The 27710-nt window shown below is 35.3% G+C and overlaps 1 protein-coding gene, 1 long non-coding RNA gene and 1 pseudogene across 10 annotated transcripts in view; 2 read left to right on the forward strand and 1 right to left on the reverse strand.

Annotated features, from left to right (window-relative positions):
- The window catches only part of LOC148680587 (uncharacterized), a 232162-nt pseudogene that overhangs the window by 40354 nt on the left and 164098 nt on the right, over positions 1-27710 (forward strand). The window lies entirely within an intron of this gene.
- On the reverse strand, positions 120-6915 carry LOC148680591 (uncharacterized). Of its 7 annotated transcripts, none has more exons than XR_015942704.1 (4): positions 6777-6915; positions 6276-6425; positions 3371-3476; positions 120-2597 (listed from the first exon to the last, which is right to left on the reverse strand). It is a non-coding gene; the product is annotated as an uncharacterized LOC148680591 (long non-coding RNA). The 7 variants fall into 7 exon arrangements; XR_015942705.1 differs by having other exon boundaries at positions 120-3145; XR_015942710.1 differs by having other exon boundaries at positions 120-3159.
- LOC148680592 (uncharacterized) lies at positions 10736-27181 on the forward strand. 2 transcript variants are annotated; one of them, XM_088650655.1, is made up of 3 exons: positions 10736-10775; positions 11942-12091; positions 25860-27181. In XM_088650655.1, the coding sequence occupies exons 2-3, from the start codon at positions 12007-12009 to the stop codon at positions 26807-26809; spliced, it is 1035 nt and encodes a 344-aa protein (XP_088506781.1). In that variant the 5' UTR covers positions 10736-10775; positions 11942-12006; the 3' UTR covers positions 26810-27181. The 2 variants fall into 2 exon arrangements, with proteins under 2 accessions (XP_088506781.1, XP_088506782.1); XM_088650656.1 differs by lacking the exon at positions 25860-27181 and adding an exon at positions 21453-25274.

The following is a 27710-nucleotide window of genomic DNA, read 5'->3' on the forward strand; positions in this document are numbered from 1 at the left end:
GCCCTGTTCAGACTACACAATGCCATTTGTCAGTTACGACAGATGAGATTTGTTTCAGATTATGAGATTTTGACTTGATCAAATCTTGATGTGTTGTGAGTAACAAATGAAGACTTTGGTTTCAAAACACTACACATTTATTTTGATGGACTAATCTCAGAAAAGAAACAAGTTTTCTTCATGAAGACAATTAAACTTAAAAGAAGAAATTAAACTTTCAATAGACAACTGCTCGCCTTTAAATATACGTTCATGTGAAAACTCCAACATTACTACAAATAAATCATTTTATGGGAAACCCTGTGTCGCCATTGTGAATGAGAACATCAGTGATTTGTTTGCTTACATGCTAATTTCAGTACTCAAATGCAAATCTAACTGTATTTACGTGCATTTTTTTAGTTTTTTAAGGGATAAAACAAAAAAAATTTCATCTTATTAAAAAAAATATCAGGCCGAATATTCCCATAATTCTGATAAGTAGCCCAAACTGTGAACAAATGTAGATTTGAACTACTGCACACATGTCCACGCAGATCCACTGATGAGCATTTACACAAGCCACAGTCAAAACAAATGCAGAATCAAAACTTTTACAAATCCTGAATCAATATTGAAGTTAGTTTTGCACGCTTAGACAGGTAATGTTATGTTTTAAAAATCTTTCAGTCATGCAGAGCTGATGTAGACTGGGTTGTTATGAATGGGTTATATGCACAGAAGTGTTGTTCAGCCACTGAAATCTTCTGACGAACAAGTTATGTGACTATTTACAGTTTATAAGGAACCTTTTACAGCATCGATAATTCATTCATTCATTTTCTTGTCGGTTTATTCCCTTTATTAATCCGGGGTCGCCACACCGGAATGAACCGCCAACTTATCCAGCAACTTTTTACGCAGCGGATGCCCTTGCAGCCGCAACCCATCTCTGGGAAACATCCTCACACACATTCACACACACACTCATACACTACGGACAATTTAGCTCACCCAATTCACCTTTACCACATGTCTTTGGACTGTGGGAGAAACCGGAGCACCTGGAGGAAAAATGCAAACTCCACACAGAAACGCCAACTGAGCCGAGGTTTGAGCTTGCTGTGTGGCAACAGCACTACATACTGCTCCACTGTCTTACCTCCTATCATTTAAAAATTTTTTGCTCCCTTCTGTACTCCTTTCTCTTTTCTGCTCTGATCTGGATGTCCTAAAACAGGTATGTTTTATTATCCAAGATTATTGAAACTTTTGATAGATCAGTGAGTTATAAAACAGGTTCATTACTTGAAATGTTGTGTAAAGCTGTTGTGCTTCACTATATTTTGAGTGTGTTTTAGGATTATTTATTTATTTATTAAAACATTGAGTTGATAACCCATTTGAATGTCTTTATTATAGAGGTACATTTTACCTTCTCTGAAACAGTAATTGTTATTAAGTAAATTATATGAATAAACTATGATTTAAAAAGATATTTTTTTACAGAATAAGTAGCTGTTAAATTTAAATGTGAGGTATTTTTTTACCCAATTAATATCCGTATTTAATAACTTTTTACTTCAGGTAGTTAATACTCAAATTATGGGATTAAATCCACCCAACCAAAGTCTGTGAAAATTGTTACCTCAGATTTATTGGGTAAATTCTATAGATTAGTTTTTACAGTGAGGGTTGACACAATTTGAGGTTTGTTTCCTGTTTTTCTGCTTGCAGATTATTTGTAAAAAAGTGCAGGCCCTTACAAAAATAGCCTATAGGAATCCTGCAGAATTTTTTTTTTCTTTTTTTTCTGCAGGAATCTGGTAGGAATTATAAAATCCTGCAGGACAAATTGACAATATGTGCAGACAATTCCTACAGGTTTTAGAATCATGCAGTACTTTTTACAGGAATCCTGAAGGATATTTTTTTCCCTACAGGAAAGCTGCTGTCCTGCAGGAATTATAAAGTCCTGTAGGACACATTGACAATATGTGCAGGAATTTCTTACAGGTTTTACAATGGATCCAAGCAAGTGACAAATCCTGCAGGATTTTATAATTCCTGCAGGACTTGCATTAGTTATTTGTTGTGATTGGAATGACAGAAAGAAATTCTGTCACTTGTTGATAGCAATACAATATGAGTTCTAACAGATAAACAATACAACAAACAAGCAAAATATAAGAAAATAAATGCATAAATAAATTAAAGTATACGAATAGATCATAGGCAATTATAAAAATCAACCATTACATTAAACCATTCAAGTTATGCAAACAAACAAGCTGTACACTTTTACATTTCATTTCTATAGTTTTTTTTTTTTTTTTCATTTATTAAAAATGTCAATCTCTCATCTGTTTGGTTGGATGCAAAAAAAAAAAAAAAAACTGCAAGACCTGATGTAGACACATGTTAAACGATGTTTATGTAACTCATGTTGAGTTCAACAGAATGTCTCTCTCTTTCTTTTAAAATGTTTGTTGCTGTTATCCCTGATTCTCCATCTTTTTGACCTGAGCAATCTATTTTATTATGTGTCCATTGCCATTTTTGTGGCAGCTGGAACTGGTGCCTCTTCGTTTAAGTACACTCTGTAGTTCATTTTTATCCTTTAAAAAGAAGTGGGTTGGGGTTAGTCTTAGTGTGATTGGTCAACATAATGTGTTTTCTGCAATGTTAGAGTAAATTTAATTAGTAAATTATTATAAACATTTATTAAACATTAAAAAAAAAATAAGATATAAAAGCAAAATCAGACACTGCTGCCAATATTGTATTGGTCTATGTTATACAAGTATAATAATTACAATATTTTAAGTTAATAATGACTAATATATGTGTGTGGGTGTATTATTTGGCAAAATGGACTTGAGTAGACACATTAAAACAAACATTCTTTATAGACTTTTTTCTATAAGAAAATAAATTCATTGTTTGTGGAATAGTTGTGTTTTAATAAATCAGCTTTACAGGTTCATACAGATAGTCTATCATACTTAAAAAGACACTTGTTTTTGCCACCTAGTGGCATAACAGTGTGGTTTGCATTATAAATGGTAAAATTAATCATTCAGAAAAAAGATTTGAATCCTTGAGAAGTGAATCACTTCACGTCGCCGTTTCGAATGCTTGTCAGTCAACTGTCACCAACCGTCTTCTGAAAGTAAAATACTTTTCTTAAGTTATTTTATTGTTAGAGTGCTCTAATTACTGCTCTGTTTTAACGTTAAATCAGTAAATTGCTTTGTAACATCAAAAAAATGCTTATTTTATTTTTAAAGTCGAGATCATATTAGTAATTACTAGCACATTGCTAACGTAATATACCCAGACCTAACAATTTATACCTGTTAACATTATATTGTTAACTTACTTAACGTACCTTCCAGAAACCCCTGAAGAGATGGAGGAGGAATTAGCTAACCCGTCCAAGCGGATAAGGACAGCAAAAATCCTCAACCAGGATGAAGAATAGGACAAGATTGGAACTGAAAAAGAAAAAGGAGCTCTGAAAGAGAAAAACGTAACGTATTTATAAAAATCTTATTCTAAACCTCTGAATGTTACCTCATAGACTGGTGTGGTCTTCGTCTTCTTTTTAAAAAAAAATATTTTATTTAAAGTTTTTCACATTTTAACACATCATCTCTAGGACCAGTCATCCAGAGACATGGATTCTCCTACCACTGCTATGCTGATGACACCCAGCTATACCTCTCTTTTCATCCTGATGATCCCTCGGTTCCAGCTCGTATCTCAGCCTGCCTGTTGGATATTTCACACTGGATGAAAGATCATCATCTTCAGCTGAACCTCGCAAAAACGGAAATGCTTGTAGTTTCTGCCAACCCGACTCTACACCATAACTTTTCAATCCAGATGGATGGGGCAACCATTACTGCATCCAAAATGGTGAAAAGCCTTGGAGTAACGATTGATGACCAACTAAACTTCTCTGACCACATTTCTAGAACTGCTCGATCGTGCAGATTTGCACTCTATAACATCAGAAAGATCCGACCCTTCTTATCTGAACATGCAGCTCAACTCCTTGTTCAAGCTCTTGTTCTCTCCAAACTGGATTACTGCAACTCTCTACTAGCTGGGCTTCCAGCTAACTCTATCAAGCCTCTTCAACTGCTCCAGAATGCAGCAGCACGAGTTGTCTTCAATGAACCTAAACGAGCACATGTCACTCCGCTGCTAGTCCGTTTGCACTGGCTGCCAGTTGCTGCTCGCATCAAATTCAAAACTCTGATGTTTGCCTACAAAGTGACTTCTGGCCTAGCACCTTCTTATCTGCACTCACTTCTGCAGATCTATGTGCCCTCCAGAAACTTGCGTTCTGTGAATGAACGTCGCCTCGTGGTTCCATCCCAAAGAGGGAAAAAATCACTTTCGCGAACGCTCACGCTCAATCTGCCCAGTTGGTGGAATGAACTCCCTAACTGCATCAGAACAGCAGAGTCACTCGCTATTGTCAAGAAACGACTAAAAACTCAACTATTTAGTCTCCACTTCACTTCCTAATCTGCAATTGCCTCTTTGAATATCACACTAACTGTACAAAAAAAAAAAAAAAAAAAAAAAAAAAAATTACTAACACTTCCCTTCTTAGACTTTACAGACCTGAAACTTGCCTTTAGTACTTATTCATTGTTGCTCTTAGTTGTGTAAATTGCTTCCTTGTCCTCATTTGTAAGTCGCTTTGGATAAAAGCGTCTGCTAAATGACTAAATGTAAATGTAAATGTAAATGTATATGAAGAATATGGTTAATACTGATGAACTTCACACTCAGATGTTTGCACATCATCAGCATGCTGATTTTCTTCATTTCTTAAGCAGCAAAAGATATTTTTACACTAGTTTGTTGGCCAGTTGTAGTCAGTGCAATGCTAAACGTTTATTGTTCCACTATAATTAGTTCGTTTTGTCTCATGTCATCCCACAACAACATCATATAGTTTAGAATACTGTACAATGTTTTATAATAATTAATTGTTTTAGTGCCCATTTCATTCAGCTTATTTTAAATTAGGGGCATCTACGTTTTCTGACATACTTTAAATCGGGGTTTCTGCAGGTTTCACCAAGTTAAATTAAAGATGTTTTAAGACATTTTTAAGACCATTATGAAAATTTTAGACTCATAAAGGGCTAGATGAAAAAGATTTTTTTTTGTCCTATCAAAAAATATTAAAATTTAATGCATTTAATAATAAAATAATAATTGAATAATAATAATATTTAGAATTTTTTTATATTTCTTAGCAAAAGATTTTAAATATTGTGTAAAAACAAGAGAGCTCTACTTGTATCCACACACTTTTTTCCAAAAAAAACTTTCTTTAAAATAAAAAACAAACGAGCAAATGTTTTTAAAGTTTTAAAACTATAATAAACTAAATCTATGTGCAACAATCTGTCCAGGTCTATGTCCTCAGCAGTAAATCCATGGAGCAATGGTTTAAACAAATGTTATTGTAAGCAAAATAATTAAAGCATTATGATAAATAGAGTTAAAATGACCTTTTTGAATAAAAAGTTTAAAGTTTTATTGAGATGGATTGTTGGTGATTGTGTGGGTTTTGGCTAGATTGGGTAACAAAACATGAACAAAGAAAAATAAACACTTGTTTAAAAAAGATTGAAGACCTCACAACATTTCAGTAAATTTAAGACTTTTTAAGGCCTAAAATTTTAGATTTAGAAATTTAAGACACTTTAAGACCCCACAAGTTTTAAATAGTGAATAGCCCTGGTAATTAGTTAATGTAATTATGATGTCATTCTAACTCAGTTACTATCTGTGAGAACTAGTAACAATTACTAGAAACAACTTTAAACCCATAAAGAAGTTGATTAAAAAAGGAAATCGTGACATATGCAAATGGAAAGTACTAAGCCAACACTATCACTGTAATAGCAGATATCTTCTATGAGAATACTGTAGGTCAAATATCGCCAGCTCTGTTAAACTTTTTAAATTGATTGTTTTTATTTATTTTATATAGCGCCAGTGCTTATGGACGCTTTACAAACAGTAGGAGAACAAGAAAAGCAATAACGCTTTGGAAGACTAATAATACATAAAATAATGACTAAAGACATGAGAAGAAGTATGAAAGAAACTCATTCCTGTCTTTCAATGAGTGCTTATGTGCATTTAGGAGAACTAGGCAGCACACCCAGGGCTGCAAGATGGATTCATTTAGTATTCTTATTATTAAAATATATCTGAATGAGGATCAAATGACTGAGTTGGTCTCTGAGAAAGAAACCAACCTGTTAGTTCCTGCAGATCTTCATGTTTGACTCTGAATGTTTCTTCAATCTTCACATCTTCACTCTCCTCTTTAATAAACGCCATCTTTATAACAGTGTGGAGATCAGTCGCTTCAGAAGGAGATTTCCTCTGTGTTTGGACACTTTATTCTGTTTAAAATGAACAAAACAATGAACAGAAACAAACTTATATCTTTAACATTTGCTTTAACCATTTCTTTATATGAGAGTAATTAACAAAAACAAATCAGGTAAGTCTGAGCAAGAAACAATAGCCACAAATGAGCTGATTAAAACTAGTGATGTAACTACATGTCAGGATAAAAACAATAATTATAACCAAATAAACAAACAAACAAAAAACTGAATAGTTGTAAAAAAGCTTTTAAAAATGACTGAAGAACTTAATACAATGTTGAACAATGCATCCACACATATTTACATTTTATAATGTCAGCATTCAGATATTATTTGAGTGTAAATTCAAAATGTGCAACTCACCTTTTCTGTCTTCAATGAAGAAGTGGGATAAAAAGGCCTCAGTGGGTTTTTCTTTGTAGGTTGTTGGAAATAATCCCAATGTAGGAATCTACAATCGTAGATTGTCCTCCAAAGTTGTTCTCTTACAGCTAAATCAGATGATATATAACACGGAATATATAGATGCAACCATGCTGAGGTACTGGATCTGGAATGTGATTGGATAAGACTCAATTGGCCCCCATTAAAGCTGTTATAGAGATGCAAATGAGCAGTGGGGAGCAGTGAAGACTCAAGACACATACAGTGGGGGATGGGAAGTTCAGCAGCTTTACAAACCAGTTTTACAAAGAAATAATGATGTATTGGGAAAATAAGTTGACTTTAGTTATCATTATTTGTTTTGTTGCTATTGTTTTATAGGACTATTGATGGAAGCTTTTTTTATTTTGGCTGCTGCATTTTGTAGTTAATGCTGATACACCAATTGTTGAGGTATTTAGATTTGAAACACATTTTAATTGTTTTTTTTTCCCAAGCTGGTTTTTGTTTAAAGATGCAAATGAGCATTGACGACTTAAACCACACTGATGTCTCAACACACACAACTACATTCACTTATATAAAAGTTTTGTAAGTGATACTTTTATACTGTGATATATCATTATTCGTTAAAAGAAACAATTTCTAATCTTCACAGTGAGGTTTTATCTGTGTTAAGTTCAGTCAATATATTAATATTAGCAATGTTTTAAACATTTATTTATCACTGAACCTGTTCTTTATGTGAGTTTAGAGTCCTTTACTTCTCCTAAAGCACATGCAGCTCAATACTGCTTCCTGTAAACTGTCAACACACTCAACAGGTCAATTATTTCTTTCCAAAAGTGTCTATAAATTTTTATGATCAAAATGTAACTTGTTTCTGTGCCAATTTTTTTTTCTTTCCTTCGTTTTTTAGTTGAACAGAACATGTGTGAGCAGCTCATCTTTCTCGAAAGCCTCTTATTCACCTGGTATGTAACAAAGATGTTTTTCCCTCTAATTATCAAGTGTGTTTGTGCACACAAATATGCATAAACATTCACAAAAGCATATATAAGATACTCTGTGACAAAACCTTTTTTAACACAGTAAAGCTATCACATACTGTCCATTTTTTGCTACTTTTGGCCTTAGAAGGTAATTGTTTGTACATTAATCACAAATGAATGAGACACTCTGTAACTTCAAACTCATTTGTGTTTATTCCAGGTGCTGTGAAATGTTATGTACAAGCTGCAGAAGCAATCAGGTGTGAGTAAAGTGCCATATATCTGATCCAGTCCTCCAGCATCTTTTTTGCTTCAAAAAAAGTCTTTTACGCTAAAATCATTATAAAATTGGTCTTTTGTTGCTAATAATTTATTTATACTATCTGAAATATAACTAATTCTATTATATAGCTTTATCTCTTAACCAGGAGAAGGAGGGAAAATGCACTCACTCACTCAATGAAGTCGAATCAATGAGCAAAAAAAACAACACATTAAAGGTTACCAAGACACATATCACAGCAAGAGAGATCTGTTATGGTACAGGCACAAATCATAATTCTAATCAGAAACTTCTACAGCACAGCAGCTTCTAAATGTACCCACTCTGTACCCACTCTGCCGGGCATAGTTAATCTGAAAGCAAGTTGGGCTGCAGTCACACTAGAGTTTGTGCTTGCGAAACTCTTTCGTACAGCGCTGCAAAAAAGAGTGGGATAAAACAATATGATTAGACGATACTAAAAGCGACTGATTGCTCCATATAGCTCATGTTTTGATCTTCTATTGGTCTCATGCACTCACATTATGCGATTTCAAGCTTTGGTCTTACCTTTGTGGAGTCCACTATTAAATCTGTCATGCAGCTATATATTTATAATTAGAAAATAATTAAGTCACAAGTTAAATTATTGTATAGAGAGTTTATACAGGGTAATTCAATGACAAGAGTTTACTTTTATATCTACACAATGCAGAACTTTTAATGTGATTAACCTGCTCCACCTACACCAACTACAGCATTTCTCAGATTTCTGTTTGACTATGGTGTAATTACAGTGGTGAACATCACATAAAACAACAACTGCACTTACTCCTGTAACTTGTTTGCAACAATGACATTTAAATATCTGTGTCACATATTCATTTAAATAAATGGCTCATCATCATTTGCAGTCATCTTTATTAATAGCTGCCTAATAGGCCAGACCATTAACTGAATAGGATCGTTTTAAATATATGAAACCTGTTAACAGGTATAGCTGTTCATGCCAATACCAACTTGATAGCCTAAAGCATATTACATGAACAGGACCTGCCTAACATCTCTTAAGACAAATAAGCATAGTGTCTATAACAATACATGCTTGATTGCCCAGATCATTACATCTGAATGGTGCCTTTTAGTAACCATAGTTCTTCACCAATACCAGTTTAATACCTCAAATAATTTCACATATGTGAGGCGTCACAGTGGTGCAGTGGGTATCACGATCGCCTCACAGCAAGAAGGTTGCTGGTTCGAACCTCAACTGGGTCAGTTGGTATTTCTGTTTGGAGTTTGCATGTTCTCCCTGTGTTCGTGTGAGTTTCCTCTGGATGCTCTGGTTTTCACAAAGTCCATAGACATGCGGTGTGTGAGAATGAGTGTGTTTGCATGTTTTCCAGTAATAGTTTGCAGCTAAAAGGGCATCCGCTGTGTAAAGCATGTGCTGCTGGATAAGTTGGCAGTTCATTCCACTATGGCGACCCCTGATTAATAAAAGGACTAAGCTGTAAAGAAAATGAATGAATATATGAGTAATATCACACGAGTAGCAGTTTCTGTATTTCTATTTGTTTTAATGGCCAGTTGTTATTGCAATAAAAAAATTAATTAATAAATTTGAAAAAAGTAGTGCGATGTGGCTCTCGAGAACGATTGTCCCTCTACCTGTTGTTTCAATCCCCTGAGAATTTTGGTCATCTTCAGAATGCAAATGAAGACACTTTAGATAAAAATCAGAGAGCTCCTTCATCTGTCATAGACAGCAAGAGTACCGAGATGCTTGGTTTGACAGTGGTTTTTCTGGAAAAGTAACCAAAAACATTGTCAAAACCTGTGACGTGACTTTAGTGGTTCAATTGTAATCGAGTTCCAAGAACATTTTGAGTGCCAGAAAATGTTGAAAAAAGCAGCCATGCCCAAAGTAGGAGCTGTTGAACCATGTAGTGGCTGCTTTTTGACCCTATAGCCTATTCTCTTCATTTGCATTCAGCAGAAGAAACTCAAACAGGTAGTAAGGGTAAATGAAATATTATTACTGAAGATATTGCTAAAGAATGGCAGAAAACGTGGAACACAGCTAATAAGAGATGACAATTCATTTGAAACAATAAGAAACACTATATAGGCCTATAAAGTTGTAAAAATAGAAAAGAAAGTAAGGGGTCATAATTATGAGGATGAGATTTGGACTCTCATATATTAATAGTAAGTAATGTGTTGTAGACATGCAAGCCATCATGAACTGGATTAAAAAAAAGTTTCTCAAAATTGTCTTAAAATGTTTAGATTGAAAAATTTGATCAACTTTAAATACTAAAGTGTGTGTTTGTGAGAGACATCTAATCTATTTAAATTTTTATTAATATTTTTTATTTTATCAATCTTTTTATTTTTATTAATCTATTTTTATTTCATTTATTTCTGTGTTTTTTCTGTATTATATTTTATATCCATATTTGTTTGCACTACTGTCTTGTTTGTACGTATGCAGTATGAATGTACAGTTATTTGTCATGCCAATAAAGCACCTAAAATGTGAAATGTGAGAGAGAGAGAGCAGAAATAGTATAGAGTGAAAAACAAGGGAGAAATTTATCAATAAGTCATGACTGCAACAGTAAGGAGCAAAAAAGCTAAACAAAAAAGACTTTTATTTTGGCATGGTGTGTGACGTCATCAGGTGGCGCCGCTTCAGCGCTTTGATTCAACTGGAGAAAGGTTTGTGTTTTTAAATGTTTACGGATATAACCCGATTTAATTAAAGTTTCATGTTTTTCATCCGATGCTACATTGTGTACCTGCTGTTGGAAATATTATTTTAACCCTTTATACAGCGTAGTACTATTTTATTCTTAGTAACCGAGGGCTTTTGTTTGAAACAGAAAAGTGTGTAATGCGAGCCCCACATTCATTTATTTAGCAGTCTCTATATTGTTTACCATGTTACTGAAAATATTCGGTCAGAATTAGCATGCAAGTATATAGAAGTAAAGTTTGTTTTATATTCACACATTCAGACTTTCCCCTTAATAATATAATTTCATAAAAGTATTATTTGCAAACTCTAAACAGTAAAATCATATTAGCAGCAAATGACTATCAAAGTACAACATTGTTCACAGTCAAATAAACAGTTAATGCTGTTTTCAAGTCATATTTGCATGCTAATTCCAATCGAATATTCAAAGTAACATGGTAAACAGTATAGAGACTTCTAAATGAACAAATGTGTGAATATAAAACCAACTTTACCTCTATTGCAAGTATGACTTCTAAACAACATTAGCACTATCTAATTGACTGTAACCAATGCTGTACTTTGGTAATTATTAGCTGCTAATATGATTTCCATATTTAGAGTTTGCAAAGAATACATTTAGGAAATTTTATTATTAAGGGGAATGTCTGAATACCCAAATATAAAACCAACTTCACCTCAATTATCTATAGAGGTAAAGTTGGTTTCATTCTGACTTTGCCCTTAATAATATAATTTCAGAAAAGTATTATTTGCAAGCTCTAAATAGGGAAATCATATTAGCAGCCAATGACTATCAAAGTGCAACATTGTTCACAGTCAAATAAACAGTGCTAATGTTGTTTTCAAGTCACACTTGCATGCTAATTCTGATTGAATATTCAAAGTAACATGGTAAACAATATAGAGAAATCTAAATGAACGAATGTGTGAATATAAAACCAACAATACCTCTATGACCCCTCACTTTGAGAACCACTGTTTTAAAGAAACGTTTTACCTGATTTCTTTTCGTTAATTACTCTCATTAATAGAAACTGTTGAAGCAAGTGTTGAATTTTGTTTCTGTTCATTGTTTTATTAATTTTAAATAGGACATTTTTATTGTTTTGTTCATTTTAAACAGGATAAAGTGTCCAAACACAGAGAAAAACTCCTGCTGAAGCGACTGTTCTCCACACTGTTATAAAGATGGCATTTATTAAAGAGGAGAGTGAAGATGGGAAGATTGAAGAAACATTCACAGTCAAACAGGAAGATCTGCTGGAACAAACAGGTTGGTTTTCACTCTAAAACACCAACTCAGTTATTTGATCCTCATTCAGATATATTTTAAAAATAAGAATAATAAATTAAATCCATCTTGCAGCCCTGAGTGTGCTGCCTAGTTCTTCTAAACGCACACAAGCACTCATTGAAAGACAGAAAAAAGTTTCTTTTGTCTCTTGTTCTCATGTCTTTTGTCTTTCTTTTATGTATTATTAGTCTCCCATTTTCTCTACCTGCTTAAGGTTATTGCTTTCCTTGTTCTCCTACTGTTTGTAAAGCGTCATTGAGCACTGGCACTATATAAAATAAATAAAAACAATACATTTAAAAAGGTTTAACTGAGCTGGCGATACTTGACCAACAGTATTCTCATAGAAGACTCAAAATTTTAAGCCTTAAAAAGTCTAAAATTTACTGAAATATTGTGTTGGAGGTCTTAAATCTTTTTAAACAATAATTTTTTTTTTAAACAAGTCTTCATTTTCCTTTGTTCATGTTTTGTTACCCAATCTGGCCAAAACCCACACAATCACCAACAATCCACCTTAATAAATCTTTAAACTTTTTATTAAAAAAGGTCATTTTCACTCTACTTTATCTGTTTTAATTATTTTCCCTACAATAACATTTGTTTAAATGTGCTCCATGTATTTACTGCTCGACCTGGACAGATTGTTATGCACAGATTTAGTTTATTGTAGTTTTTTTAAACTTTTAAAACATTTGTCCATTTTTTATTATTATGAAGTACGTTTATGTTAGAATACAAGTAGAGCTTGCTTGTTTTTACACAATATTTAATTTTTTTTCAAAGAAATATCTAAAATATATTAAAAATATGATTAATTTATTATTGTATTATTAAATGTATTAAATTATAATATTTTTTTGGCAAATAAAAAGTATTTTTTCATCTGGGTATTTTGAAAAGTTATTTAGCCTTTAGACCTTTATGAGTCTAAAATTTCATTCATAATGGTCTTAAAAATGTCATAAAAAGTCTTAAATTTAATTTGGTAAAACCTGCAGAAACCCTGGTTTAAAGTATGTCAAAAATTGTGGATGCCCCCAATATTAAATATGCTGAATGAAATGGACACTCAAATAATTAGTTGTTATAAAACATTGAACAGTCTGAGATTATAGACCATATTCTTTATACACCAGCAGGCGGCGCAATTGAAATCTTTTTGCTTGAGACTTTTTTAAAGAATTAATTTTCAGATCCTAAAATCAGAGTTATGCTTCTTAGGCATGGCATGGGGCGATAACCATGTTCAAGGTTTACCGCTGTTTGGAAAAGTCAATGTTTTACAAACCGCCAACATTTTCTGCTGTGCCTTTTTAATAAATCTGTGATTCATTTGAATGATTTAGCCTGACATGTTTACTGCTCCAAAATATTTTATAAGTTTCTGAGAAGAAAATATATTTTAGTTTATCATACCGTCAGAATCTTAAACTGGCCCATGCCAAATCCTTGATGTTGCAAAGTCATATTTTCTAATTTTATTATTTTTCTTTGTATGTATAGTCATTAACACACCTGTATGTAGAGCATATGCTTTACATACACACCTGTATGTAGAGTTTGCTTAAAGTATTCTGGCACCATGCCGGATCTCCGGCGTGCGGCCCTGAGGGAAAAAAAAAATTCAAAGCCTGCACATGCAATTTAATTATAGGAATCCTCAAAATAACCGATTAACTGTTAACCGAAAGAGTGCATTTGTAACCGATTAATGTTATCAGTTAAACAATAAAAAAAAAAAACTTTATATATTTTTAAAGTTTGGCTGCATAAGGGGCATCTGTTGAATAGTTACTAACGACCGCGAGTGTTTTGCTGTTGCGTGCTGTGTGCTCGAGCGGGAAAAAGTGTATTACATCAGTCTCCTCTTTTTTTATTCTTCAATCAAATGAAAGCACTGCAGGGTTTCTGTTGAGGTGACAGCAGTGTTTGGATTGTCAAGGTGACTATGGCAAACTTTTAATGATGGAGGAGACTTGTGGTTGCTGGTTCAATCCAGAGCTGTATTACTTTACAGATCTTGAATATCATAATATTTTTAAAATTACAATTATAACATCGACAGCAACACGACTCACGCACACCAGCTGATTCAGTCGTTTTCCAGTGACATAAAAAAGAGCACTGGGCTTCTTTTTTTTTTTTTGTTACAGATGTTGCCAAGGACTACATTTATGAATATAACGTTAGAGGCGATTCAGCGAGTTCAAATTCAGCCATGAAACTCGTTGGAAAACCTGTTACATTGCCTATTTGGGAACATTTTGGATTTGTGGCGTATGAGAAAGGCGAACCAATAATTTGGATGAAACAATTTGCAGGGCTTGTTTTTTATTTAAAAATAGATAAATATATAAATAAAACACCTGACCGATAGGATGATACAAAGAAAAAGCATGTTTTTAATCATTCTTCATAATCTGATTCATAGCCTACATGTAATAAACCCATATTGTGCCAACAAGAACAAGCTCTAAAAGGTAAAGTTTAAAGTGAGAGGAGTTATTGATATGTTATTAATATTAGTTGTTAAAATTAATGATCATAAACACGACCTGCGTTGTATAATAAATGCCGTCATGGTGTCATGTCTGCGATGTTTTCTCGTTGAAGAATAGATAATTCATGTTATCCCCGTCTTCCCAAACAGGTTTTCATCCACAGTTTCCTCTTTTGTTTCTTCTCAAACCATAAAGTATCGCTATAGCAGGCCCGGCGACAGGATGTCATAATTCATAATTCAATTTCATCAATGAAGGTCAGGCAACGATACCGTTTACATTAATGCAGACAGATCATGGCTTAAGAACCAAACAAGTGGTTTAAATTAAATGTTAGTCTCCTTTTTTCTTTCAGTTTTATTTTAAAAAAATGTTTAAAGTTTTAGGTAAAGACGTCAAACTATGTCCACACATGCAAGCTAAACTAAATCATGCTTTATTACCCAACCAATATCAGCATTAGGAAGAAAAATTAAATGTTGCAATTGAATGCCATTTAAAATATTTGTTAAACAAATGTTACTTTAAAAAAAGCATATATATCTATTAAAACTGAATAAAGTACATCGTCTAATCGGAAATAAAGGAAATTAGTTATTATTTCCATTATTACATGTATTAAAAGGCTAGTCTTTTAATTAAGTTAGTTAATTGATCTGAAAATTTTAGTTGCATTTTCTTTTCTTGTAAATAATAAAAGTTGCATCAGATTGATGAAAACAAACCTGAATACCCGTGTGAACAGGGCCACAATGACTTCTTTTTTATTTTAATTTTTTTTCCATTGAAACTATAGAATAGTGTCTTTTGTCTATAGACTGGCAAATGCGTCTGAAAAAGAAACTGCTGAATCTCTGTGAATATTTGGTAACTTATAAAACAAATGTTGTCTTGTTTAGTGATATTAGTAATGCATAAATAATGCAAAGGAAAATTCTCCTACACTTGACACACTGATGACAGCCACTTTGTGATGGCTTTTAAGGTGGTTAATGAGGTTTGTTGTGTCACCTTGGGAAGTTTGGACTGAACAATTTACATTGTAAAAGCGCTATACAAATAAAGGTGAATTGAACAGAAGAAAAGGCTACCTGATCACCATTACATTCTTCGAAAAAAACACTTGCAATCTAGACGCAGTCACCTTATGCTTGTGTTGTGCTACAATCTGTAAACTCCACTCATTAAAATAATGGCTGGGTGTTTATACTGTAAAATCATGACTATATTTAATTATTGACTGTGGACCACAAATATCGTTATCATGATAATAATATGATAATTGTGCAGCCCTATTCCCTTTCATTATGTTCTTGGCTGTTTTTGACCCATTGACTTTCATTATAACCACAATTTTTTAACAGCAAAGCCATGACACCAAGCCTATCAGATAAAGAGCAGGAGTCAGAGATTCAATTAAAAGAAAGTTTACTGTTGATAGTTTGCAGTTTCATCAGCAGAAGCCAGCTTAAACACTCGCAAAAAGTTTGTAGACCGCTCAACATACAAACTCAGAACAACAACATTTAGACTCTTACATACCGTCATTAACTGTTTAATATTATGATGCCAAAAAGCATTATCTCTTTTCTCTCTCCGCGAACTTTTTAGATACGCATCAGTAAAGTGCACTGAAACTCCAAGAAAACAAAACACACAGATGACTGGAAAGGATTATTTGAACCTATGGGCTTACAATATACTGATACCCTGTTTTTCTAGGCTTTATTGGTGATGATGGTCAGAATTGTTGGACCATTATTGCCTTTTAGCATAAGAAGAGGAGAGAAACTAGCCAGACAGTAATGTGTAAATTGTGGAGCGGGCTAAATTTAAAGAAACATGTATTTTTTTTAGAAGGTGTACTTTATTTTGCTTTTATTCTTGCCATAATAAAAATATGTATAGAGCAACCCATGTTCTGCTGTCATTAATATTTTAATAAATTATAATAGGTAGAACTGTCCGAGATATGAACAAAAGCAAGTGATGCGTCAAAGTTTGATCCTTTACTTCAGCAACTTCACGTGCATCCTACCTCTAATATATGCTTTTGCGCAGTCCCATACGATTAGTGGAGATACGTCTGAGGTGTCATTTATACTTAATTTAATTTAAGTTCACTTGTGATAAATGAAATGAATTCATTATCGTTGAGGAGCGAAGCGTTAGGTCTCCATTGTTTGGAAGTATGCTTATTACCTACGTCCCATAATATTTCTTATGGTGAATGGTCCGACGTGGCCATCTGTAATATCTTCATACTAGTTATTCTGTGCAGCTTATCTCTGGAAGTATAAAAATAATCTATTCTGGAGTAAGACTGATGGCTATGTTAATAGAATGTGAAGTCTTTGTGATTTGGAAAATTGCTTCGCCATACGTCATACGTAAATTCTGAAGATTGAGATTTTATTATACTCATTCACGAGCATGGGGTATTGGATATGGGTTGTCTATCTAGATGTTGTGACATAGTACAATTGAAGTCTCATCTAATTACTAATATTCTTGAGCTATGCTGTATAATTGTGTTGAAAACTTTTTTTAATAAAAGCCGGTCTATCCTCCTTTGGAGCATATATATTCGTGAGTGATAGTTCAATGCTATCCATAGAGCCATTTAGCAATATAAATCTACGCTCAAGATCTGTATGGATATTTACTAAGTTAAAGAAACAATAAATATTTAAGTAAATAAAATTATATAATAAAAGAAAAAATAGAATGAAATAAAAAGACATTTGAACATTGGGGGGGATGAGTTCATCAGAATCTGGATTCGAACTGAGTTCTTGCTCGAATGTGTCATTTACCATGCGTTTTACAAGCTACGCCACTCACACTGTTAAAGACGCTGCAAAATTTTAAAATCTATAAATCACACTATCTCTTTTTAAACCCACTCAGTGCTATGTTCAAACTTAACTGTGTTAACAGCATCAGCTCAACTGTTCCACTCTATTTTTTTTTCTTTTGTTATTAATTCCGGAGAACAAACTTGCAGATAACAAGTTTTCTCTGGTCTACCTCCGAAAGCAGCACCTCCAATTAACATTCTATTCAAAGTTTCTCATTTGGCTTGCTTTTGCCGTTGCTTTTTTGTTGGGTTTTGCCAAAGTAGAGTCATTAGCATATTCATTCGGGAGAGGAGGCAAGGAGGGGTTTTGCGCTCTTCCATGTTGCGCTCAGTTTCACGTTCATTCGAATGTACGAGAATATGCGTGTTATTCGGCGTATGCAGTGTTTCAGACTCCTACAGAACCATAATTTTTGAAACTCAAAATTAACAGCTTCATAAACAGAGACGTGTTTTTCCAAGCATAAAAACTGCTGTATAAAGTTAGCTAATCCGTTCATTCCATGGAAGAAAACAAATACCTCAGGGAAATTAATTGTAATGATCAGTCAAATCCAACGTAAGGAGTCGAGAGTGGATTATCACCTAATAAGTTTGAATGCAGGATACTCATCATTAAGTGTTGTAATCTTCAGGTAGAATAAGTGTCAACTATTAGATTGATTGTCAGATATGATTTTCTTTTTCACATAATCCATTGCCTCGGACGGAATCTGAAACCACTTTTCTTTTCCATTGTGTGAAATTCGGAACCTTGCCGGAAAAAGCTGTCCATATTGCACGTCCTGTCGCCCCCGAAGAGCTCTCCTGACATCAGTGAAGACTGCTCTGCCCCTGCAACATTGGCGGCGTAATCCTGAAAGATGGTGATTTGATTAACGTTGTGAATGAGCATTGTGCGTTCTCTGGCTTTTTGTAAGATCTCCACGGCATCTCCATCGTAATGTAACTTTGCGGTTATGGTACAAGGCTTGTCCCCTGGCCTTTTTGGAACAAGGCTATGATGTGAGTGGTCAATTTTGACATCTCTGTTCATTTGAAGCACTTTTTTTAGCAGTTTAAATACTGCTGTAGTTTTGATCCCGGGAGCTCGGAGATTACAGTAACGCGCATATTTCCGCCTTCTCATGCGCCCTTCCATATCTTCACATTTTTCTTTTAAGTCGTCAACGTGCCTTGTGAGTTTAGTTACAGTTGCTTGGAGAGTGACCATCTCGTCTGACCAAGTTGAGAGTCCTCCCTCTACATCCTTAATGTTCTCTTTTATTTGGTCAATTTCAGAACGCATAGCGGTGGCATTATTCAAGATTTCGGGTCTCATAGCCTGTAGTTCAGATTTAAGTGCATCAAAATCCTCTGTCAATGCGTTCTTCAATTTTTTTAGTTATTACAGATCATTTGTCCACTCTTAAGGAGCAGAGAATGTCCGCCTTTATCTTCTCGAAGACAGTATTTGTATCGTCAGGCCGTCCAGAAGGAGATCCAGGCTCACTGGAACTACTCTGCCCTGAGGCTTCGGGCCTTACGGTGGTAGGGCCAGAATACTTGTATTTATGGAGATTCGCTGCCATCCTTGACTGTATTTAATCAACGTGGTCTTCTGTTCGTTTGCAAGAACAAATACTGTTCATTCCCAGACATTAAACAGCTGTTAATATAACAATTTTTTAAGATTATATAGGAGCGCTGAAAACACGTGTTTACTCCATCACGCTCGGCAGCGCCCCCTCGACTGACACAGTTTTAATGGACTCTATGCAAGATCTCTTCCGCGTTTGCGATTAGCCCTCATGTCAACTTCTGGTACAGCACCGCGATCACTGTAAGCGGATGGCGCAGTTGATGATGATAGATTACACTCGTTGTTTATAAGTTTCCTTGCATTACCATGAAGGACAATAATGGAATCGTGAGACACAGTGCTGTCACACCAAACAGCAAAGAAGAAAAGGGGTTAAAATTCTACATTTCGAGTTGCATCGATCAGTTTGAGGGTGAGTATTATTATGCTATATATAAGAAAAGCAATTAAATGCTAGCCATATCTTTTTTTCCTCATAGTTCATATTGATTTTTATGTTGTTTTAATTACCTGTATTATTTCTATCCATCTGCCTGTCTATCTATTTACATGTATGTGTACATTATGTCGTCAATATCCATTAGTATAAACGTTACTAACTATGGGTTATTTCTCACTGTCCTATAAGGGTGGAGTGACGGGAGATCAGCATTTCAGGTCGATAGTGAAGTCAGATAAGCTGCATAGTTTGAGTGAAAGGTTATTTATACTCGGGATGACATGATGATCCAGCTCATCTGCAATAACATCAAATTGTTTCAGAGGAAGCCAACCTTTTTTTTTCTTTTTCTTTTTTACTTTTACCTGTCAAGATGACTGCAGATTTGAACAAACACACTCACACAACTTTTTTTATGTTTAAAATTTTCAAATTTACACGTGTCAAAAAAATGTATTTATATTTATGCTGCAGTGCAAATGTCTAATTACTTATATTTAGATAGTTTGGGGTTTTCTTGTTGAAAATTAGTTTAAGAGGGTATCCCTTTTGGTACATTTTTGCTACCTGAAACAAATGCATTTTGCATTATTGAGCATCACTGGGGGTCTGACAGAAGTTGCCTGCCTGATTTTTGCTAGAAGGCGGAGGTGGTACATTTGATGAAGGTAACCATCACATAATTCTGCACAATAAACTCTGCATAATTACATTAGTGCAAGCATCTAAAGTGATTTACATTAGTGCAGAGCAAATGTTCACTCAAATTGTTCAGTTATTTATGTTTACATGTTTATATTTATGCATTGAAATTGAATGTCTATTATATTGACAACTTTATATTCCTGCAGTGCAAACCACAACATAGAAAGTATATTCAGTTTGTGTTTATATAATTTTTTACATGAGTAAATTTAGCTTCATCATCTACTCTTTAATCTTTAGCTTAAGCTTTTACTGATGGGCACAAGGTAAGCCACTGTGTAAATCTGGTTGATGCTTGCTGTAATAGAAAGAGATGATGACTGTCCAGCTTGTTGCTCCACCCTGCGGATGAGATGCTCAGTGTCGACCCAAAGTCTTGTGAAGGATGGCTTCTCCCTCACAGTTGCTTTTACTCTGAACGCGTTACTCTAGATGTTGTAGAATGTAAATTTATAAATCAGATAGAAATGCATTTGGTTTTGTATATAAATACTTGTGCTTAACATATTTGTTCTAGTTTTTATTTGCCTCTTACATGATACTAGAATGTTTGCGGGTGTGTATATGCATGTATACAGTATATACAGTATAATATAATTTACTATAATATGGTTAAATATGTAATATTTTATATAAAATACAATTACAACTTGTTACTACTTTTATCTGGATTAAATTCTAGTACATCATTTTTAACTGTACCTTTAGAACCTTTTAACATCACTAAAAGTAGCATTGAAGCAGTCTCCTTTCAGTTACTTCACCTCTTCACTGTGATCATCAGTCTGATATGGTGTATTAATCAACAATAATGATGTTTCAGATGCTGAGCATCCACTGGCACTAGATCCTTCAATCTTCCTTCTTTGCCATGCTCTGATTTGTTTAGGTTTCGCCGCTATTAGATTTCACTGTAGAACGAAATCGCCACTATCAGATTTCGCTATGCGGAAGAGCCTGACTGATATTCTACCGGAAACACGTCAGCAGAGTTTATGCATAGAGCCCATTTACTATAACTTTTATGTTAATCTGCTTTGACAGTTTACATTGTAAAAGCACTAGATAAATAAAGATGAATTGAATCTGCTTAAATGTGTACACGTTAAACAAAATATGATCTGATTTATTTACATTTAATGTGCATTAAAATTACAGTGTGTAGCCAAGGTTTCCAGTGTCTTTTCACTTTTCAGTTTTGATAGTTTTTAAGACTTAATGGAAACTAATGTTTTATTTATTTATTTCAGACCTAATTGAAGAGAATGAGGGGAGTAAAGAGGAGGAACATCATGTCAAAATTGAGGAAAAATCTCATTTACAGACTGATGATATTTTGAAAAGAAGAGAAAAGAATCAATTCACCTGCACTCAGTGTGGAAAGAGTTTTAAAAGAAAAGACATTCTTAAGACTCACATGAGGATCCACACTGGAGAGAAACCATTCACATGCACTCAGTGTGGAAAGAGTTTCAACCAATCATCACACCTTAATCTACACATGAAAATCCACACTGGAGAAAAACCATTCACTTGCACTCAGTGTGGGAAGAGTTTCAACCAATCATCGTACCTTAATCTACACATGAGGATTCACACTGGAGAGAAACCATTTACATGCACTCTGTGTTGGAGGAGTTTTATTTGCTCATCACACCTTAATCAACACATGAGGATCCACACTAGAGAGAAACCATTCACATGCGCTCAGTGTGGGAAGAGTTTCAGCAGCTCATCAAACCTTTATCAACACATGAGGATCCACACTGGGGAGAAACCGTTCACATGCACTCAGTGTGGGAAGAGTTTTAACTGCTCATCAAACCTTAATCAACACATGAGGAACCACACTAGAGAGAAACCATTCAGATGCACTCAGTGTATAAAGAGTTTTAACTGCTCATCAGACCTAAATCTACACATGAGGATCCACACTGAAGAGAAACCATTCACTTGCACTCAGTGTGGGAGGAGTTACAGCCAATCATCATCCCTTAAGCGACACATGATGAGCCACACTGAAGAGAAACCATTTATGTCTAATCATTTTGTTTAATCCCGCCCCCTTTCGCAGCATCGTACAAAAGAATTTCTCATGCTCAAACTCTAGTGTAATTGCAGCTTTGGTGTGGAATGAGTTTTAGCAACTCATCAGACCTTAATAAACGCATGAAGACCCACACTGAAGACCATTCACATACACTCAGTGTGTTGGGAAAAGTTTCAACTGATGAGCAAACCTTAATGTAGACATGAAGATCCACACTGGTGTGAAAGAGTATATGTGCTTGAATGTGAGAAAACTTTTATTACAGCTCAAATTTAAACTGCACCAGACGATTCACACTGGAGAGACCCTACAAGTGTTCACACTGTGACAAGAGGTTTAATCAGTTAACAGATCTGAAAACACAAAAGAGGATTCACACTGGAGAGAAACCATACAAATCTGATCAGTGTCTTTACAATTGGACAAAAAGTTGCACACATGACCTGAATGCAGCAAAACAAGCACAGGATGTTTCATGTCTGAATAATGTTTGAAAAGGCTGAGTGATGGTATACTGTTTTCCTACACTGCAGTAGGTGGGGTTGTAAATGTGTTGCGCTCATCGCGTTTACCGTAAACATTGCTGAGAGAAGAATAGTTTCATAAACATCTGACAAACAGTATCTCAGCGGCTTAAAATCTCTGTTTGCAAGTGATTGTACAGGTGCGGATACATCTGTACTCCACTCTCCAGTGTATTCATGTAGCTAGTGTTGTTTTGGATGATGTTCTCCTTCTTACTCCCCGAATGAGAAACAAATCACTGGGAAGACACCACACATCAAGGAAGGTGGAGCTCCAGGACAGTTAGTTTTCAGTATACCAGGGCCTCAAGTTTAGAAAATATAATGACTAAGAGCAATTTATTTAAAAACGAAAGAAAAAGGAGAGTGTTAAGTGTTTCAGGACATAAGGGGAAGTAATAAAATAGGCTATAGCCTATATTTCGCTCCAAAGAAGCCCAGCTTTGGCCTGATCAGGCCCTGGAAGTGACAGTAGAAACGCGACTGGCCTGGGCTCCCTCGCTTTTGGTGCGATAGTGAAAATGGGGCTAATGGTTCTGGTGGCTCTCAATGGTGTGGAACACTGGTCAGTTTTTGTTGGCTTGTCACTGGGTTACCACCATTCAGTGGCAACACAGTAGTCCTCACTGTATTGGGCAGATTTTTGAAGCAGCTCACTTTATTCCCCTCCTCAAATAATCTTCATTGAGGGAAACAGCAGCCATTGTCTTGGACCACATGTTTCGTATTCTTGGCCTCCTAGTTGACATGGTTCTAGACAGGGGTCTGCAATTTGTATCTAGGTTTTGGGCAGAATTCTGCCGACAGCTGGGGGCGACTGCTAGCCTCTCATGAGCACCACCCACAGACCAATGGCCAGGCCAAGCAAGCTAGTCTGCAGCTGGAGAGGGTCCTGCATTGCGTTGCATGCAGGGAACCCTTATCTTGTAGTTCTAGATTAACCATGGTCAAATATGCATAAAACTCTCTTCCTATCTTGTCTATGGGCTTGTCTCCCTATCAGTGCTGCTAAGACTACCATTCCTCTGTGTAGACTGATTTTATGTGTCTGCCATTTTAAAAGCAGTATCAAGGCTGTGTTGGGAAGAAACCTGGAAGTATCGCCTGGAGTCGCACAGGATCATTGTGTACCTGGCTGTATATCTTAATCACAGTAATTTTTAACGGGCACCAGTGAACACTATGGCAAATCAGCGCTGTTTAAGAACACGCTCAGCGGCACCTAAACGTTAGCGGGAAATGTTTTTAAAATCCCATTTTAAAATCCCATTTTTTAAAACTTCAGTACCGGAACAATTCTATTACATACAACACGAGGGTGTGAGGGTGTTATATCGCTCACCCAGTTACTTAGGCCGAAGCAAGGAATCATCCCCACAGTGTTTACCTGGTGCTGTGAACTGAATCCTAGGAGGACACTTAAGCGTATTACTCTTAAAGAGATTGTAATTTTATTTGATGCCTAATTTGCTTTTAAGTGTTTAAATTAAACTGAACTAAATGATATTAAAGTGATGTTTACACCATCTGCATTTTGAAATCGCGGCAACAGCTGGAGGTTTGTAGTCCACAGCTAGTTGTTGCAATGTTTACAGTGATGATCCTATACTTCCATGTGTTTTCCCACCACAGCCTAGCTTTCGTTAAAATGGTTTTTCGTTTAAAATGGTGGCCGTGTGAAATAAGCGTATTCTCTTCCCAAGAACCAGATGCCATTGTTTCCTCATGCATTTGTTCATTCAGAGATGCCTCTAGACATGAAGGATCACCAGAAAAGGACTGGCAATAGAAATTCAGCGTTTGCCCCCTCTATATATGTGTGGTCAGAAAGTCTGGTTGTCTTCCAAAGGAATTCCTCTCAGCTTTTCCTCACATAAATTGAGACCCAAGTTTATTGGACCTTTTTCTGTTATCAAGGTGCTCAGTCTAGTGTTTGTTCAAATTAAGCTCTAAGTTTAAAGACATTCATCCGTTTTTTCCAGGTGTCTAAGATCAAGCCCATTCTTCTCACCCCCAACCCATCACCAAATTATTTTGTTACTTACCCTGTATTCGTGTGCAGGAATGCTAGTGAGTGAGTGTTAGGTTGTTTTTTCCCCCGGCACTTTCTCAGTGCTCACCCGACCAGATGTTTACTTTGACTTTTGCTTATTCCAGGACTCACTCCCCAAACACTTGTTTTTCTGCATTTGAGTTCACTTTTTTTTTCCTCGTGACACAAGTATTTTCTTTCTCATTTGTGTGTAAAGGTCTCTAGATTTTGGCATGATGTCTAACTTTTGAGGCTCTTTTGGTCTACTTCACTTTGTCAGACAGGTCCTATTTAGGTGATTTATTGATTGCAAACGTGGTAGTAATCGGGTCTGGGTGTGGCTAGAGAACTTGAAGCCGGTGTGAAAAAGTTAAGTCAGGTTTTAATGGGGAAAAACATTTTCACACAAGGCTATGTAGTTCAGTACTTTGTCTTCCTTTTAAGAATAAAAACCTTAAAAACTGCACAATGTGTTTAATTGTGTTCTCTTTGATTAATATTTACATTTGATTGATGATCTGAGACTGTTAAGTGTTAGAATTCTGCACTGCAGATTACTAACCCTTAGAACATTTGTCATTTAAAGGTGCAGATTTAAGGCTTTATGCAGATATGTCTCATGTCTGTGAGGCAAATACTCAGAGATTCAGCTGTTTTTTTTTTCTGACAGGTTTACTATTCAGGCATAGAATGAAATTCATTCCCTATCTGCTTTACAAGTTTTACAAAAACATGTTGTTTTAAATGATTATGAATATATACAAATAGAAAAACTGGCCATTTACAGCTTTCAAATTTATGTCTCATCAATATGACCAAAAATGATCTGGGATTAATCATATAAGAATACCCTTAAATGTGCATGTGTGTAATGGACCCCAGGAGGTTGATATGACAAGATCAATCTAAATATGATTTGCTATGTCTTTACATTTAATGTGCATTCAAATTAAGGTTTGTGTAGACAATGTTTTAGAGCCTTTTCACTTCAGCTTTCGGTGAGTTTTAATGATTAACTAAAAACTAAAAACTTAACTTTAACTTTTTTCAGACCTAATTGAAGACTATGAGGAGAGTAAAGAGGAACATCTTGTCAAAATTGAGGACAAAACTTATTTAGAGACTGATGGTATTTTAAAAGTGAGAGACAAGAGTTGTTTTACCTGCACTCAGTGTGGAAAGAGTTTGGCAAGCAAAAGCAAACTGAAGATTCACATGAGGATCCACACTGGAGAAAAACCATTCACATGCACTCAATGTGGGAAGAGTTTCAGCCACTCAGCAAATTTTAATCAACACATGATTATCCACACTGGAGAAAGACCATTCATGTGCACTCTATGTGGGAAGAGTTTCAGCCAATTATCATCCTTTAATCAACACATGAGGATCCACACTGGAGAGAAACCATTCACATGCCCTCAGTGTGGGAAGAGTTTCAGCCAGTCATCAAATCTTAATCTACACATGAGAATCCACACTGGAGAGAAACCATTCACATGCACTCAATGTGGGAAGAGTTTCAGCCACTCATCACACCTTAATCAACACATGATGATCCACACTGGGGAGAAACCATTCACATGCACTCAGTGTGGGAAGACTTTCAGCCAATCATCATCCCTTAATCAACACATGAGGATCCACACTGGGGAGAAACCATTCACATGCACTCAGTGTGGGAAGAGTTTTAGCAAATCATCATCGCTTTATAGACACATGAAGATCCACACTGGAAAGAAACCATTCACATGCACTCAGTGTGGGAAGAGTTTCAGCCTATCATCATCACTTTATAGACACTTGAAGATCCACACCGGAGAGAAACCATTTACATGCACTAAGTGTGGGAAGAGTTTCAACCAATCATCATACCTTAATAAACACATTAGGATCCACACTGGAAAGAGATCATTCACATGCACTCTGTGCGGGAAGAGTTTCACCCTCTCATCACACCTTAAAAAACACATGAAGATCCACACTGGTGTGAGAGAGTAAATGTGCTTGGAGTGTGAGAAGACTTATTACTGCTGCAGAATTGAAATGGCACCAAAGGATTCACACTGGATAAAAACTGTATAAGTGTTCACTCTGCAGTAAGAGGTTTATCACTCAGGAGAGAAACTGTAGACATGATCAGTGTGTGCAGAGTTTCACTCATTCGGGGTAGCTTAAGAAACACATGGGATGGTTTTCGGTATGGCGTTGACACATGTAGCAGCATAGAAAGACAGCTCCCATACACACTGGTATTAATCCTCCGTTTTACATCACATGTAACAACCTAAGCCATATTTAAATAACATGAAGGGGGACAAAAACAAAAAGGCTAGGACAAAACAACCATTGAAATCTGAAAAAAACAAGAAATCAACAGATGAAAAATCAGAGATGGACAGGATAGCTGATAGCCTTTCAGCTAGCATTGCATTGCAAAACAAAATGTCACTTAATGAATTGGACCTTAAAATCCAATGGTATCACTGGGTACTCGGACCAAAACAACCTGCTGACACATACCCTAGATCAGCGATGATATTCTTACTGGAAAACAAAACGAAGGACCTGGTCTTCCACTTTGCATGGATAAAGAAAGTAATACACTGGAACGAATAAAGAATTTTCTTTGACCAATATTACCCACCTGAATTCCAACAGAAAAGACGGACTTTTGCTCCAATAAGAAAAATTCTTAAAGAAAAGGGATTAAGTTCCAATCATCACCGCCGGCGAAACTTAGAATCTTTTTGGAAAATGGGCAGGTCATGTACAATTCGATGACAGAGGCATCAAGAGATCTGAAAGAAGAAGGGCTGATAAACAACGAAGAAGAAACTATTATAGGAATTTCTGGGAAAGAGAAACAAAGATTTTGGCAAAGTTTGGAGTGACATTGAAG

Source organism: Danio rerio, chromosome 4 (genome assembly GCF_052040795.2).
Source record: "Danio rerio strain M-AB ecotype USA chromosome 4, GRCz13ab, whole genome shotgun sequence".
In the NCBI taxonomy this organism is placed as follows: domain Eukaryota; kingdom Metazoa; phylum Chordata; class Actinopteri; order Cypriniformes; family Danionidae; genus Danio; species Danio rerio.